Below are 16,354 nucleotides of genomic sequence, written 5' to 3' on the forward strand. Positions count from 1 at the left end.
GAGCTCGCCATATAACACGATCTTGGGAAGGCGATGGTCCTCCATTCTGGTGACGTGACCTACCCAGCGCAGTTGGATCTTCAGCAGCGTGGATTCGATGCTGTCGGCCTCCGCCATCTTCGATGTTAGGGATGAAGTCGCTCCAATGAATGTTGAGGATGGAGCGGAGACAACGCTGGTGGAAGTGTTCTAGGAGCCGTAGGTGATGCCGGTAGAGGACCCATTATTCAGAGCCGAACAGGAGTGTGGGTATGACAACGGCTCTGTATACGCTTATCTTTGTGAGGTTTTTCAGTTGGTTGTTTTTCCAGACTCTTTTGTGTAGTCTTCCAAAGGCGCTATTTGCCTTGGCGAGTCTGTTGTCTATCTCGTTGTCAATCCTTGCATCCGATGAAATGGTGCAGCCGAGATAGGTAAACTGGTTGACCGTTTTGAGTTCTGTGTTTCCAATGGAGATGTGGGGGGGCTGGCTGATGGAGGACCTCAGTTTTCTTCAGGCTGACTTCCAGGCCAAACATTTTGGCAGTTTCCGCAAAACAGGACGTCAAGCGCTGAAGAGCTGGCTCTGAATGGGCAACTAAAGCGGCATCGTCCACAAAGAGTAGTTCACGGACAAGTTGCTCTTGTGTCTTGGTGTGAGCTTGCAGGCGCCTCAATGATATATCATACTTTGATGAAGGGGTCAAGCATGAAACTTTGGTTATGTATCTTTATCCTTGCTATCCTTTTTGGTGGGGACCTGTTCAAGGGTAAGTAAGAAGAGGTGTCTGAGAGCTGTCATCTGGCCACGGAAAGGTAGAAGTCGGAGTGCCAGACTGCAACAGCACCACCCTTAACTGTGGGTTTGCTCATGAGGTTATGAGTGATGTGGAGAGTGGGGAGGTTTATATTTAATGCAAAAAATTTTAGGCAACCTGATGAGACTGTAAAATCTAGGCCGATGCACCTTCTTCTGCTCTGACATGACTGGGAGAAGTTTGTGCAATTCTCATTGGCCAAGAGTAGTAAGGTAAAACAAAATTTGAATTGCTGCCACAGCTGAACACAAAGAATTGGAAACTTAATTCAGGAAGTTACATTTTAACAAGTATCTGTTGCAAAAATGTTGCCACATGACTTCACACGAGAAACATCACCATCACAGCAGAGAAATGTTTTTGGCCACACAAGGCAAAATGTCCAAGGAGCTGGTTAATTAACTATCCTGTCACACCTTCATCTGACCAAGATCCCACTGTATAGTGTTAGGTCTGCTTTGTTCATGAATGAGTGAGACAAACACCAGGCTGAGTCGAAATCAGGGTTCTTTGTTCTTTATTACCGGATTGTAACACTTGCGACTAACAAAGTTAGTCGGAGAATGCATTCTGCCGTTATCAGCAAAATGGTGATTTTTTATACCCTTGGATACATGCTTAGAACATCATATCATTACTTGTCCAATGACTAAAACTGTTGCTATCCTTTCCCTGCTAGCTTCCTGCCTCTCAATCCATCAATGTCTCTCTTAAACTGTTGCTATCCTTTCCCTGCTAGCTTCCTGCCTCTCAATCCATCAATGTCTCTCTTATCTTGTAAGTACAATGATGCATTCTGTTACTCCTTAGTACTGGGTGACTCCTTCTCCGGTCCCATCTCATGATGTTTTACCTTACAATAGATAGGCTGTTACTTACATGTTTTGCCATTGTACCTGCACCAAACCGGGTGCTCTGGATCCAAATTTCTCCAAGACCCTCAGCCGCAAACACACGTTAACACGTGACTTCTTTTACACCATGGGAATATCCTGTTGGGAGACAAGGTTCTGCTTTAATAACCAGTACAACAGTGAAACCAAATTAATGGCTTTGGGTCAAAAACGTTCGGGGTATTATCAGCTTGGCATGAATCATAACTAAAACAGAAATTTAGTGTGATCAGTCTTTTACATAAAGAAAAGACAGGTAGAGAGACAAGGTGATGTAGGAAGGAATTCCTGCTCAGTAGTCAAACTTGTGTCTATGAATAAGTCAGTAGAAATAAAATTCATGTTATGGCATAATTCGAGAATAAAGCATTGGTGTTAGCATTTTTTGCTGATGGATAAAAAAAATCACTATAATTGCAATTTAAAAAAAATTAAATTAAAAAAATTTAGACATACGGCAAGTAACAGGCCCTTTCAGCCCACGAGCCAAGTGTCAGCTAATTACACCCAATTTATCTACAACCTCGGTACATTTTTGAATGAAGGGAGAAAGCTGGAGTACCCAGAGGAAACCCACGCAGACACGGGGAGAAAGGACAAACTCCTTACAGTCAGCGCGGGATTCAAACCCTGGTCACAGCAACAGTGCTGCGCAAACTGCTGAGGTTTAATACTCAATGGGATGCACTGAGGTTAGTAAAGATCAAGTACCTCGGAGAGAGGAAACAGTCAACCATGAAGGAAGTTTTCACTGTCCTGATTAAACTACATTAAATATTAGCACACAGCAGTTCAAAACCCAAATGCAGGACAGTTTTGATGAACTCTGTAGATTACTTATTGAGTGCCGAAATATTTTCATGCTTATGCTCCAATTTCTCAACCAGTCAAGCAACCAGTTATCATACAAAGATGCTATATTCATATATGACTAACCCATTCTTATTATGGGCAATTCATAGTCAGTTATGAAATTCTTTGATATACATCCTCTCTGGAGTCTGACAGGAAGACTCTGAAATAAATCCCCCCCCCCCGCCCCCAACCCAAGTGACGTGATCTACTGAGATCATCGTTTGAAGAGGGTGCTCAAAATCATTAAGGACCTCTTCCACCCTGCACACAGCATCTTTCAACTCCTCCTGTCGGCAAAGAGATACAGATGGATCAGAGCTAGCACCACCAGTTGAGGAACAGCTTCTTCCCACGGGCAGTGAGAACGCTGAACGATCAAAGGACCTGCTCAAACTCACTATCCAAAACTCTCATATTCATGAAACAACATTTATTTATTTATTTGCATAGATGAAATAATTGTTTTGCTTCAACTTTTACTGCAATAGAAATTATTAACAGTTTGCAAATCTGCTTGAGGCTTTGAAAATCTGGGGCTTCAGTAAGATGGTAGAAGGATAGGTTTTTCTTTTTTCTTAAAATTTTTTATTTTTCACACCATGAACCACATTGACTAAAATACACATAAACATTTCCCTCTTGAATATACACAGTGTCATTTTCTCCCCTTTTTCGCCCTTCCCTTCCCTCCTAAACGTTCAACATATACAATACATTAAACCCATTAAACAAAGTCATCACACAATGAGAGTAAACAAGAAACTTTCAGTTCATTTCGTCTTCTTTTCATTCTGTCATTTTAGGTGGTGGAGGTCCGCGGTAGGACCTCTCTGTTGTGTTCCATGTATGGTTCCCAAATTTGTTCGAATACTGTGATGTTATTTCTTAAATTATATGTTATTTTTTCCAATGGAATACATTTATTCATTTCTATGTACCATTGCTGTACTTTCAGGGTATCTTCTGATTTCCAGGTTGACATTATACATTTTTTTGCTACAGCTAAAGCTATCATAATAAATGTTTTTTGTGCTTCATCCAAATCGAGGCCAAGTTCTTCACTTCTTATATTACTTAGAAGAAAGATCTCTGGATTTTTTGGTATGTTGCTTTTTGTGATTTTATTTAATACCTGATTTAGATCTTCCCAAAACTTTTCCACTTTCTCACATGCCCAGATTGCATGTACTGTTGTTCCCGTTTCCTTCTTACAGCAAAAACATCTATCTGATACTGTTGGGTCCCATTTATTTAACTTTTGGGGCGTGGTGTATAGCCTGTGTAACCAATTATATTGTATCATGCATAACCTCATGTTTATTGTATTTCTCATAGTTCCGGAGCATAGCTTTTCCCAAGTTTCATTCTTTATCTTTATGTTTAGATCTTGTTCCCACTTTTGTTTGGGTTTATAGCTTATTTCATCGTTCTCTTTCCCTTGCAGTTTGATGTACATGTTTGTTATAAATCTTTTAATTATTATTGTGTCTGTAATCACATATTCAAAGCTGCTTCCTCTGGTAACCTCAACCTGCTTCCCAATTTGTCCTTCAAGTAGGTTTTCAGTTGGTGGTATGCAAACATTGTACCATGAGTTATACCATATTTGTACTTCATTTGTTCAAAAAATAAATTATTTCTCAAAAAATATATTTCTATTCTTTTGATCCCTTTTCTCTCCCATTCTCTCAAGGAAAGGTTATCTATTGTGAAAGGGATTAGTTGATTTTGCGTCAATATTAATTTTGGTAGTTGATAATTTGTTTTTTTCCTTTCTACGTGAATCTTCTTCCAAATGTTGAGCAGATAGTGCAGTACTGGTGAATTCCTATGTTGCACCAGCTTTTCATCCCACTTATATAGTATATGTTCTGGTACCTTCTCCCCTATTTTATCTACCTCTAATCTGGTCCAATCTGGTTTTTCCCTTGTTTGATAAAAATCTGATAGGTATCTTAATTGTGCTGCTCTATAATAATTCTTAAAGTTTGGTAGCTGTAAGCCCCTTTGTTTGTACCATTCTGTTAATTTATCTAGTGCTATCCTCAGTTTCCCCCCTTTCCATAAGAATTTCCTTATTATTTTCTTTAGCTCATTGAAGAATTTCTCTGTTAAGTGAATTGGTAACGATTGAAATAGGTATTGTATCCTTGGGAAGATATTCATTTTAATGCAATTTACCCTTCCCATCAGTGTTAGTAATAAATCTTTCCAATGATCTAAGTCATCTTCTAATTTCTTCATTAATGGCTGATAATTTAATTTGTATAGATGGCCTAGATTATTATCTAGTTAAATACCTAGGTATCGGATTGCTTGTGTTTGCCATTTAAATGGTAATTCTTTCTTAAAAACTTTGTGAAATCCACATTATTCATTGGCATCGCTTCACTTTTATTTGCGTTGAACTTGTACCCCGATACTTCTCCATATTCCTTCAATTTCTTATGTAATTCTTTTATTGATAATTCTGGTTCTGTTAAGTATACATCTGCAAATAGACTGATTTTATATTCCTTCTCTTTTATTTTTATCCCTCTTATTTTATTTTCTGTTCTTATCAGTTCTATAGCTAACGAACAGTGAGGGAGATATTGGACATCCCTGCCTAGTTGACCTGCTTAATTTAAATTGGTTTGATAATAACCATTTACTGTCACCTTCGCCAATGGTCCCTTATATAATGCTTTAATCTAATTAATATATTTCTCTGGTAGGTTGAACCTCTGTAGTACTTTGAATAAATAATTCCATTCTACTCTGTCAAAGGCTTTCTCTGCGTCTAAGGCAACCGCCTTAGACATTGTCCATTGTTCATCTTTTCTTAATAAATCCAGTTTGATCTAGTTTTACTATTTTTGGTACACAGTAGGCCAATCTGTTTGCTAATAGTTTAGCTATTATCTTATAATCTGAGTTGAGTAGAGATATTGGTCTATATGATGCTGGTGTTAGTGGATCTTTCCCCTTCTTTGGTATTACTGTAATTATTGCTGTTTTGCATGAATCTGGCATGTTTTGTGTTTCTTCAATCTGGTTCATTATTTCCAGGAAATGAGGAATTAATAAGTCTTTAAATGTTTTATAGAATTCTATTGGGAGTCCATCCTCTCCTAGTGTTTTATTGTTCGGTAGTTTTTTTTTAATATATCCTGTATTTCCTCTATTGCAAATGATTTTATCAATTTGTTTTGCTCCTCTACTTGCAATTTCGGTAGTTCAATTTTAGCTAGAAACTCATCTATTTTGTCTTCTTTCCCTTCGTTCTCAGTTCGATATAATTGCTCGTAGAATTCCTTGAAGTTTTCATTGATCTCCGTTGGGTTATATGTAATCTGTTTGTCCTTTTTCCTTGATGCCCATACCGTTTTTTTAGTTTGTTCTGTTTTAAGCTGCCAAGCTAGTATTTTGTGCGTTTTTTTCTCCTAGCTCATAATACTTCTGCTTTGTCCTCATTATGTTCTTCTCCACCTTGTACATTTGTAGTGTTTCATATTTTATTTTTTTGTCTGCCAATTCTCTTCTTTTTGTTGTATCTTCCCTTGTTGCTAATTCTTTTTCTGTACCTGCTATTTCCCTTTCCAGCTGTTCTATTTCCCGAGTGTAGTCCTTCTTCATCTTAGTTACGTAACTTATTATCTGCCCTCTGATGAAAGCTTTCGTTGCACCCCATAGTATAAATTTATCTTTCACTGATTCCGTATTTATTTCAAAGTACATTTTAATTTGTCGCTCAATTAATTCTCTAAAATCCTGTCTTTTAAGTAGCTTGGAGTTTAATCTCCATCTAAACGTTCTCAGTGGGATGTCCTCCAACTCTATTGTTAATAACAGGGGTGAGTGATCTGATAACAATCTAGCTTTATATTCCGTTTTTCTAACTCTCCCTTGGATGTGGGTTGACAACAGGAACAGGTCAATCCTTGAGTATGTTTTATGTCTACTCGAATAATATGAGTATTCCTTCTCCTTTGGGTGTTGTCTCCTCCATATATCCAAAGGTTGCATTTCCTGCATCGATTTAACCATAAATTTGGTTACTTTGTTCTTTCTGCTAGTCTTTTTTCCAGTTTTATCCATCTTTGAGTCCAAATTAAGGTTAAAGTCCCCTCCTATCAGTATATTCCCCTGTGAATCTACAATCTTCAAAAAGATAACTTGCATACATTTTTGATCCTCTTCATTAGGTGCATATACATTGAGCAAATTCCAAAATTCTGAATATATCTGACACTTTATCATTACATACCTCCCTGCTGGATCTATTATTTTCTCCTCTATTTTGATTGGTACATTTTTATTGATTAATATAGCTACTCCTCTGGCTTTTGAATTATATGATGCTGCCGTTACGTGCCCTACCCGTCTCTCCTTAATTTATTATGTTCCACTTCAGTTAGATGTGTTCCCTGCACAAATGCTATATCAATTTTTTCTTTCTTCAGTAAATTTAACAGCCTCTTCCTTTTGATTTGGTTATGTATTCCATTAATATTTATAGTCATATAGTTCAACATGGCCATTTCATACTTTGTTTACCTCTCATTTCTGCTTCCTCACCACCACCTTTCCCCCATATCCATTTCTGGTTTTTTTTGAACGCACTGTAAGACAACACTTCTAAAACATAAAATATTTCCACTATTCCCACATCTAGAATTCCTTTAACCCCAAATGTCCTTCCCCCACTCTCTGAGTTGCCCCTTGTCCCTTGCAGGGCAACCACAACTCCCCTCTCCATTTGGATTGCGAACCCGCTCGCAAGCGTCAACTGATTTCGCAGTGACTGTTATTCTCTCCAACCCAACCCCCTCCAGAAAAGACTTTTATCTTCACGTATAACAAAGCTCACCCTCTTTTCCCCCCCTTACTTCCTTTCTTCCCTTTTCTTCCCCTCCTTAGTTCTTACTTATACATTATTTTTCTTCTTTATATGAAGTTTGTCGTCATTCTTTGTTCTTGTTACATCTCTTCATCTCTCGTTCTGTCTTGCAGGCGTTCTGCAAATTCTCATGGTTTCTCCAGATCCGAGATCAATCTGTTTTGCGGCCCCGGGATAACTATTTTAAGCACTGCTGGATATCTTAAAATAAATTTATAGCCTTTCTTCCATAGGATCGATTTTGCTGTATTAAACTTCTGTCTGGGTAGAAAAATTTTTTTTAACCTTTGTATTCCAGTGGATTTTTTTTGTCTTCTCTCATTTTTTTCATTGCCTTCTGCAATATATTTTCTCTTGTCGCATATCTCAGGAATTTTACTAAAATGGATCTTGGTTTTTGTTGTGACTGTGGTTTCGGGGCTAATGTTCTGTGTGCCCTTTCTATTTCCATTCCTTCCTGCATATATCTTTGTCTTCTTCATCTTCCTTAAGGCTCACTATCTTTATATAGTTTCTCCTATTATAGTTTTCCATTATATCCATCTTCTGAGCTAACAACTCCTGTGTTTCTTTCATTTTTTTATCCCAATTTTCTTTTTAAGTCGTTCACTTCCATTTCTACGGCTGTTTCTCGTTCTTCCACATTTTCTAATCTTTTCCCTATTTCTGTTATGACCAGCTCTATTCTACTCACTTTTTCTTCTGTACTTTTCATTTTAATGTTTATTTCACTAAATTCTCGTGTCAGCCATTCTGTTAATGCTTCCATCTGTTCTTGAAATTTTTAAAAAAATCTATGTACTGTCCATTCATTTTACCTTCTGTGCAGAGCTTGATGTTCTCCTTCTTCTTCTGTGTCTGCTCTAGGGTTTGTATCTTCTCTTCCTTGTGTCTGTGTCTCTTTTGACTTTCTTGTTGAGCTGCTTGTCTCAGTTTGTTGGGTATTTTTTTAATGGTGTCTTGATGTTGGTCCTCTTCTTCTGGGCTGGTCATCTGTTGTGTCTCTGGTTTCGTTTTTTCATTCTCACCCCTCCCGTTCCCATTATTTTCTGTATCTTCCCGCTGGGAGCCCTGCTGTCGGATCTCTCTCAGCTGTTCGTGCTGTAGAGTTCCACTCCACAGCTGGTCCCCCTTCCCATCGGTGATGTCTTTGTCATGCGCACCGCGCATGCGCGATTCCTCATGCACGTGCGGTTGCGCACCTCTGTTTGGCTCCGTGAGCCATCTTTGCAGTCCTGCATTCGATGGGTCACAACCCTGCAGGGTCTCCACTGACTTCAGGGAGTGGGCTCCTCTTTCCACGGCGGGTCTCTGCTTCTTCATACTAGGCCTTCACCTTTCTCTTCCGGCGTCTTTCTTTCTTCTTTTCTTCCCATTATTTTTGGCTTTTCTTTCTTTGGTGCCATTTTCTCCACACCTTTATTTTTTATTTGTTGTGATTTGTGTGACTGGGGCTTTGTTTTTTCCTCACTTTTTTCCTTCTTTTCTGGAGAGGGCTGGTATTCTCCTACTGGCCACTACTCCATCAAGTGATTCCTCCCCAGGATAGGTTTTTCTTTAGACAATAAATCATTATCTTGTGTGCTGTTATTCATATTCCATGAAATTTGTGACCAATGATATATTAATACACATGATAATATCTTACATCAAATGAGCCCTCAAATTTATAAAATTGAGATTCAGATTTATTGTCAGAGTACATACATGACATCACACACAACCCTGAGATTCTTTTTCCTGCGGCCGAGGCAGAATTACCACTAACTGGCAGTGCAAAAAAAACGTAGACATGTAAACAAATAAAGAGATGTAAACAAACTGACTGTGCAAAGAGAAGAAAACCCAATAAAGTGCAAAAGTAAGAGTCCTTAAATAAGTCCCTGATTGAGTTTGTCATTGAGGAGTCTGATGCTGGAGGGGGAGCAGTTGTTCCTGAACCTGGTGGTGCAAAATCTTGAGGCAGCCACACCTCTTTCCTGATGATTGCAGTGAGAATAGAGCATGTGCTGGATGATGTGGATCCTTGATGATTGCTGCTACTCTCTGATGGCAGCGTTTCTTGGAGATGTTCTTGATGGTGGGGAATGTTTACCCGTAATGTCCTGGGATTTGTCCACTAACTTCTCCAGGGCTTTACGCTCTGGGGTATTGGTGTCCCCATACCAGGCCGTGATACAGCCAGTCAGTACACTGTTGTCTAAACTTGTTTGAAATGTTCTGCAAATTGTACACTAAACAGCCAAGTTCGTCTGTTAATTTGAGATTCCATTTGCATTTTAGTCTCAGTATACATACCCAATAGAGACTGCAAATGCTAGAAATTAGAGCCTCAGAACATAAACAATAATATAGCCACAGACATGGTCCTAAATCTCGTTCAGCTACTCTGCAGAATGTAGAACTCTGCACAGAAAACAAAGCTCATGTTAGATGATACAGTACCAAGCGGTATTCAATATTGGAGTGCACAATCGGCATTTATTCATTCATGGTCCCTATTGTTCTGCTCGTGATGGGCCATTAGCAAACAAATCGAGTTATTTCCAATGACCCGGAAGATTTGATCTACAGCAGACAGCCCGAGAATTGCGGCTGTTCTCATAACCTCACGAGGTGCTGGGAGCAATAGACAATCACCACACATTTTTATGAACAGAACACACTGTGTAACAGAGGAACATGAACCTTCTGACCTCGCCATCTGCCATTATCTTTCCTGAATCAAAAAAAAAACTTGAGCAGATGGTCAATGAAGCTGGAATATGAGATCTAGCCTTGTGAAGGGAGTGGGCTCAAATAATGAATGTTGATTTACAAATCAATGATTCTTCAAACATGGCTGCATTATTAGGGTGCATCAGAGGCTTCTAAATGTGTATAGAATGTAGTTTCAACAAAACGCAAATCAAAATTACTGAGCTGAAAATCTGCAGGGGATTGCCTGGATTTCAAAATTGAGCTTAGTGGGGATCTTCTGAAGATCTGCACTGTATTTCCAATGATCTCCCTTTGCAATTGGAGAAAACTTTGTAAACACAGGGAAATGATGCAACTTAAAGTCGTATTTTATGCTTTCCTTTAGAATTTATTCAAAAGAACCTAACTTCAGCCTGTAACAAAATGTAGATTTATTTCAATCTTCTTTGTTTTGGTCACCTAACTACAAGAAAGATATCAATAAGATTGAAAGAATGCAGAGACGATTTACTAGGTTGTTGCCCAGACTTCAGGAACTGAGTTACAGGGAAAGGTTAAGAAGGTCTTATTCTCTGAAGTGTAGAATAATGCGGGGAGATTTGATAGAGATATTTAAAATTCTGAGGGGGTTAGACAGAGTAAATGTAGATAGGCTTTATTCCTTTGAGGGGAGGTGAGATACAAACCAGAGGTCATGGATTAAGGGTGAAAGGGAAATGTTTAGGGGGAATTTAAGGGGAACTTCTTCACACAAATCATGATGGGGGTGTGGAACGAGCTGCCAACTGAAGTGGTGAATGTGGGCTCAATTTTAACATTTAAGAAGAATTTGGACAGGTCCATGGATGGGAGATGTATTGAGAGTTATAAATTGGGTGCAGGTCAGTGGGACTAGGCAAAAAAAAATGGTTTGGCACAGACTAGAAGGGCCAAAGGGGCCAGTTTCTGTCCTGTGGTTTCTATGGTTCTGTTTCAAACTGGGATAAATGAATATAATCCTCTTGGTTCCATGGGTTTTCTCAATCCAATGTTGATGGTAAATAACCTGATACTACACTGTATCACATGAGCAAACAATGAGAAGCTGGTGTGATTTGACCTATCAAGCAGCATCCAAAGAGAAAAAAAATTGTCAACTTTTTGGGTTGGAATCCTTTTGAGACAAAAAGGCTCCTGACCTCTGGAAATTTTGACTCTCCATGGATACTGCCTGACATGCTGAGTCTCTAGCTTCTTTTTGCTCAAGATTCCAAGCATCTGCAATTTCTTGTATTTTTCATGCCTGAAACTCGGTAAAAACAAAAAAAAAATGTTAGACAATTCCGGCATGCATACGACTGTGTTTTGTATAATTGTGACTGGATGGCAACAAGGGCTTCTGCAGCATTACCTTGGACACAGCCGCCAGTGTCAAAAAGAAACCAAACACGGGAGAGGTATTTTTCTAATGAGGAGTATGAATACATCAAAAGGCACCAACTCGCGTTTCCCTGGCTACCTCTCAATGACCAGTTCCTGAGTGCCACAGATTTTCAGAAAATTGGCTTCCGATCAAAACTAGGGGAATAATTAATGGCATGACACGCAGAAAGTAATTAATTGACAATGTAGGGAAAATGAAGTACTTTGTATCTTAAAAGCACTTTCTGCTATTTTCCTCTAACCACTCCTATCTCTAAAACTAGCAAAAAAAAAATTGTTTATTCACCCAGAAATAAAATAAATGCTATAACAATCTTGCCTGCATTTGGATGCGGACTTTTATAAGTGCACAGCAAGAAGTATTAGTCATAGACATCACAACCTGTAATGATTAAAATGAAAATGAGTTGAAGAAAAACAAGGACCCGAAAGCAGTTTCTTGCAGAATGCTTTTAGAGGAAATGCTGCTCGTTCAAAAATATCTGCATCAGCGGACTTTATATTTCAAAGGACAATTGAAATATGAAGGCAGATCTCGTCACCAAGTAATATGCAACCCCTTGTGGCCGTTACCTTTGGTTTCTAGTGTCTGACAGCAGCATGCCACCTGTTGTCATTGCTCATTAAGCTACAGGCGATGCTTCAGTTCCACTACTGAACAAAGAACATCCATATCAGCTTCCAATGACCTCAGCACAGCTTTATTCACACCAAGAACTTTTAAAAAATTTTTTAAAAAGAAAGACTCTCACATTCCAATGCAACAGTTGCTCGTGATTACAGAATGCACTTCTCATTCACTACTTCCTTTGACAGACAGAGACAACTGGCCAATTTCCATTTCTGCTTAAAAACATACTCCAAAACTAATTTAGAACATATAAGATAAAGTAGCATTTGGCAACAAAAAAATGCGGGCTTGCAGGAAAAGGAAATGGATCATTAGTAGTATAACATCTACTATTAATATTCTTTGACGCATGAAGATTAGCAATTTTGTGTTTTTGGCATCAGCAAAATTTTGGGTTTCCAATCAAAATATCTTTACCAAGTCCATAAACCCGAACGACAGATCAGCACAAAATTAACTTTATCTTTCCTAATTTCGATTCAAGCACTTCTCTGACCAAGATTATCAATGGGAAATCACTTTGAGGGGACATCCAAAAAAGAGAAGGTCAGTTTGTATTGAAGCTTTCCCTTTTTCTTATGTCTAATCCAAGTGATTTCTTATTGCCTACTCATTTCTAATATTTACCTGTTTATTTTTTTATCTGGATGCTTTACAGCCACTCAAGAAACTGCATTGGAACTAGTCAATGGTGCGTGAGCATTAACCTACTTATTTGCGATATACATGCAATGCACTCATGATTGCTATTTTTTAAAAATCATGTTCTCATTAACTAAATTCCAATATGGCAGAAATGCAATTAAATGATTTTATTAGATAAAAAGGCTTTCATTCTATCTACGAATCTGGCATTCTTTCCAAGAGCAATGTGATATTGAGACTTTATAAGGCACTGCTGAGACCTTAATTGGAGTATTGCAAGTAGTTTTAGGCTTCTCATTTCGGAAAAGATGTACTGAGACTTCCTCTGGCGACCCGATGCTGTGAAGAGGTGTGGTTGTGAGCTCTGACTAATTTGTTTATGTTTCTACTTGCTTTGAATTAACCAAACTGGTTTAAGTTTTTATTTTTTAAGACCATCAATTACTACTAGAAGATCTCTCATGCCTAAAATAGCCAAAGTACCTAAATTTAAAAACCTGAAAGAAAGTGAGGAGGAGGGGGAAGAAATGGAGGAAGAAAAACTGAGCTTGAAGAGGACACTCCTCTGACGTTTGAAATGGCTACCAAAATTATTGGAAAGCGGTCAATGGATATTAACAAAGCTTTGAAAATGTGGGCCAAAGAAATTGAAAAGAAACTCGATACAGTTTTGGACTCACTATCACAAATAGAAGAACATTTGACTGCATTGGAAGCTGATGGCATCACGATGAAATAATTAGGTTGCATAAACTTGAACAACAAAATAAAGCTTTGATTGCTGATAACAAAAAGTTAAAAGGTCGAGTGTTGACACTGGAAGAACAGAGTCATTGAAATAATATTTGTATTTTAAGTCTGAAGGAGGATGTTGAAAAGGGTAAACACTGATAAAAAATTTTTTTACAGAGTTACTGAATGGTTTGGAGTTGAAGTGGTTGGAAATGATTTTGAGCTGGAAAGGGCACACCACTCCTTATCTTTATAGAATGCTTCGGAATATCCTAGAGCAGTTACATTACACTTCCGTCGTTATGAAAAAATAGGAGCTAATCTTGAGAACCGCACATGAACACAAATCTAACTTTTCAAGGTCTATATATTAGACTTGTGGAGGATTACTGCCCAGAAGTAGTTGCTCAGCACAAGGCCTACAATGAGGTTATGGCGGAGCTGTATAAAAACAATTTCAAACATGTCTTCTTCTATCCAGCAAAATTGAGGATTAGCCAAGGAGATCAGAAGATATTTCTACATACACCCGAAAAGGTTTGGAAATTTGTGAAACGAGAGACTGCTGTGCAACCGTCAACGCCAAAATGAGTGAACTTTTGATACGTGAAACTGGCTAATTTCAATTCAAAAAGAGAAGATATTTATTTTCTCTCACTTTCTTTGGTCTTCTGAAGTAACATGTTTGTATAAGGCAAATGACCATATCTGGGAAATATTTTTAATTTACATATTTAATCAATTATACATTTATAGCAGTAGAAGATATCTTTTGCTGCTCTGAACGTTATTATTTCTGTCGGTTTTACCAATCATTGATTTCTCTGGGCACATGCACCAGTGCTTTTTCGTTCGTTTTACTTTCAGGAGATATATTTGCTTATATTTAAAAGTAATGTGAAACTATTTTATATGAAGTTGTTCACTAGCGATAGATGGTTTTGTTGTTCAAATATTTTTCTCTTGAAAATATTTATATATTTTAACATTGAATGTTACATGTTAAAAGTGATATTTTACAGACTAACTGTTACTAGATAATTGGACATATGCAAAGGAGAATTTGAATATTTTTTAGACACTAGCAGGTTTTGATATCTTTGGTCTTATTATAGGGAAGAAATAAATGTTTAATATAGAGCAGTAACAATAAGAGTGGAAGTAAAGGGGTTGGCATCAGATTTTTTTGAGCCAGTCACATTTTCGTTCAGTGACCTTCAAAGAGGGGAGGGATTTGCTTGGTTTTTCAAGGTTCAAAGTTGTTATTAACAATTTTCTTTTTCATCTTTTGTTTTGCAGCAATGATTTGCAGTTCCAGTCTCTGGAGTAAAGATTAAATGTCCTAATACATCCATTTATTTTGTTCTATTCTATGGACTGAATGGACTAACAAAAAGGAGAAGGGTACTTGCTCATAATAAACATTTAAAGGCAGATATTACTTTCTTTCAAGAAAAACACATTAAAAAAGGCAGATAAAGATAGACTAATGTTTAAATGGGCAGGGTAATGTTACCATTAATTTTCAGAAGCTAAAATCAGGGTGTCTCCATTTTAATTCAACAAATTTCCCATTTCTACTCCATAATAGCAACATATGTAGAATGTGGTGCTATATCATCCTCACTGGGTCAATACATAATAAATTGATTGTTTTAGCTAATATTTACACTCCAAGTGTAGATGAACAAGCATTTTTTCAAAACTGATATGATGGTGGACAGTCGTTACCTAATTTTAGATTTTATTATTGGGCAATGAACATAAGGAATATGTTATTGTTCTTACAGTTTGTTATTAAAGACGACTGCCCCAATTGGATGGAAACAGAATTGAAATCCGTTATGAGTATTCCCTGACGGGCAATATTGGGCTCACCTTTACCTCTCTCTATTCCAAAATGACTGTCCACCATCATATCAGTTTTGAAAAAATGCTTGTTCATTTACACTTGGAGTGTAAATATTAGCTAAAACAATCAATTTATTATGTATTGACCCAGTGAGGATGATGAGACACAGATTGAAGATTTGGAGTCAACTTAGGATTTTATTTTGCATCTTTACAACAATTGATGATGAAATTTAATCTGCCAAACAGACACTTTTTTGGATAATATCAAATGAGACATTTTATTCATTCTAAATTTCCAGTATTTCCATATCTCCCAGATCTGAATTTCATAGATGAACTTTTTGAATTACAATTTGTACAGGTACAATATTAGCCTTATATTAGAAAATATTGCATTTAAAAACAGTCTCTTTAATTCGGATCAAACTAAATGGGAGAATGATCTTGATATGTCTATTTCAAAAGAAGACTGGATTTCAATTTTGGCTCTTATCCATGACTCATCTCTATGTGCTAGGCATAGTTTGATTCAATTTAAAGTAGTGCATAGAGTACACTTTTCTAAAGTTGAACTTGTTCAAATCTACCCAGATATCAACTCATTGTGTGACAAATGTAAAAGATTTGAAGCCTCTTTGATACATATGTTTTGGTTTTGACCCAAATTTGCAGAATATTGGACAGTTATTTTCTGAACATTTTCAGCCATTTTTTTTGGGATCAATCTAGAACTATGTCCATTTATTGGAATATTTGGCTTCTCTATTGATGTAAACATATATTTAATGTCTAACCAAAAACAGGTCTTAGCATTTTCTATATTACTGGGTAGAAGAGGGATATTGCTTAAATGGAAAGAGGACTTTCTACCTACCCATAGACAATGGTTACATCATTTTCAGGTTTAGAAAAAAAAAATCAGACATAATGATAGGAAGATTAA

At 37.4% G+C, this 16,354-nt stretch overlaps 1 protein-coding gene across 4 annotated transcripts in view; it reads right to left on the reverse strand.

The window, feature by feature from the left end:
• LOC138742653 (transcription factor Dp-2-like) overlaps positions 1-16,354 on the reverse strand; it is a 183,411-nt gene that overhangs the window by 151,777 nt on the left and 15,280 nt on the right. For 3 of the 4 annotated variants that reach the window (XM_069897350.1, XM_069897349.1, XM_069897352.1), the window contains exon 2: positions 1,677-1,789. In XM_069897350.1, the coding sequence (XP_069753451.1) occupies positions 1,677-1,688 (12 nt within the window). In that variant the 5' untranslated portion in view covers positions 1,689-1,789. Of the gene's footprint in view, positions 1-1,676; positions 1,790-16,354 lie in introns of those variants that run through there. The other variant, XM_069897355.1, reaches the window with a different exon arrangement.

This window comes from Narcine bancroftii, chromosome 9, assembly GCF_036971445.1.
Source record: "Narcine bancroftii isolate sNarBan1 chromosome 9, sNarBan1.hap1, whole genome shotgun sequence".
NCBI classification, from domain to species: domain Eukaryota; kingdom Metazoa; phylum Chordata; class Chondrichthyes; order Torpediniformes; family Narcinidae; genus Narcine; species Narcine bancroftii.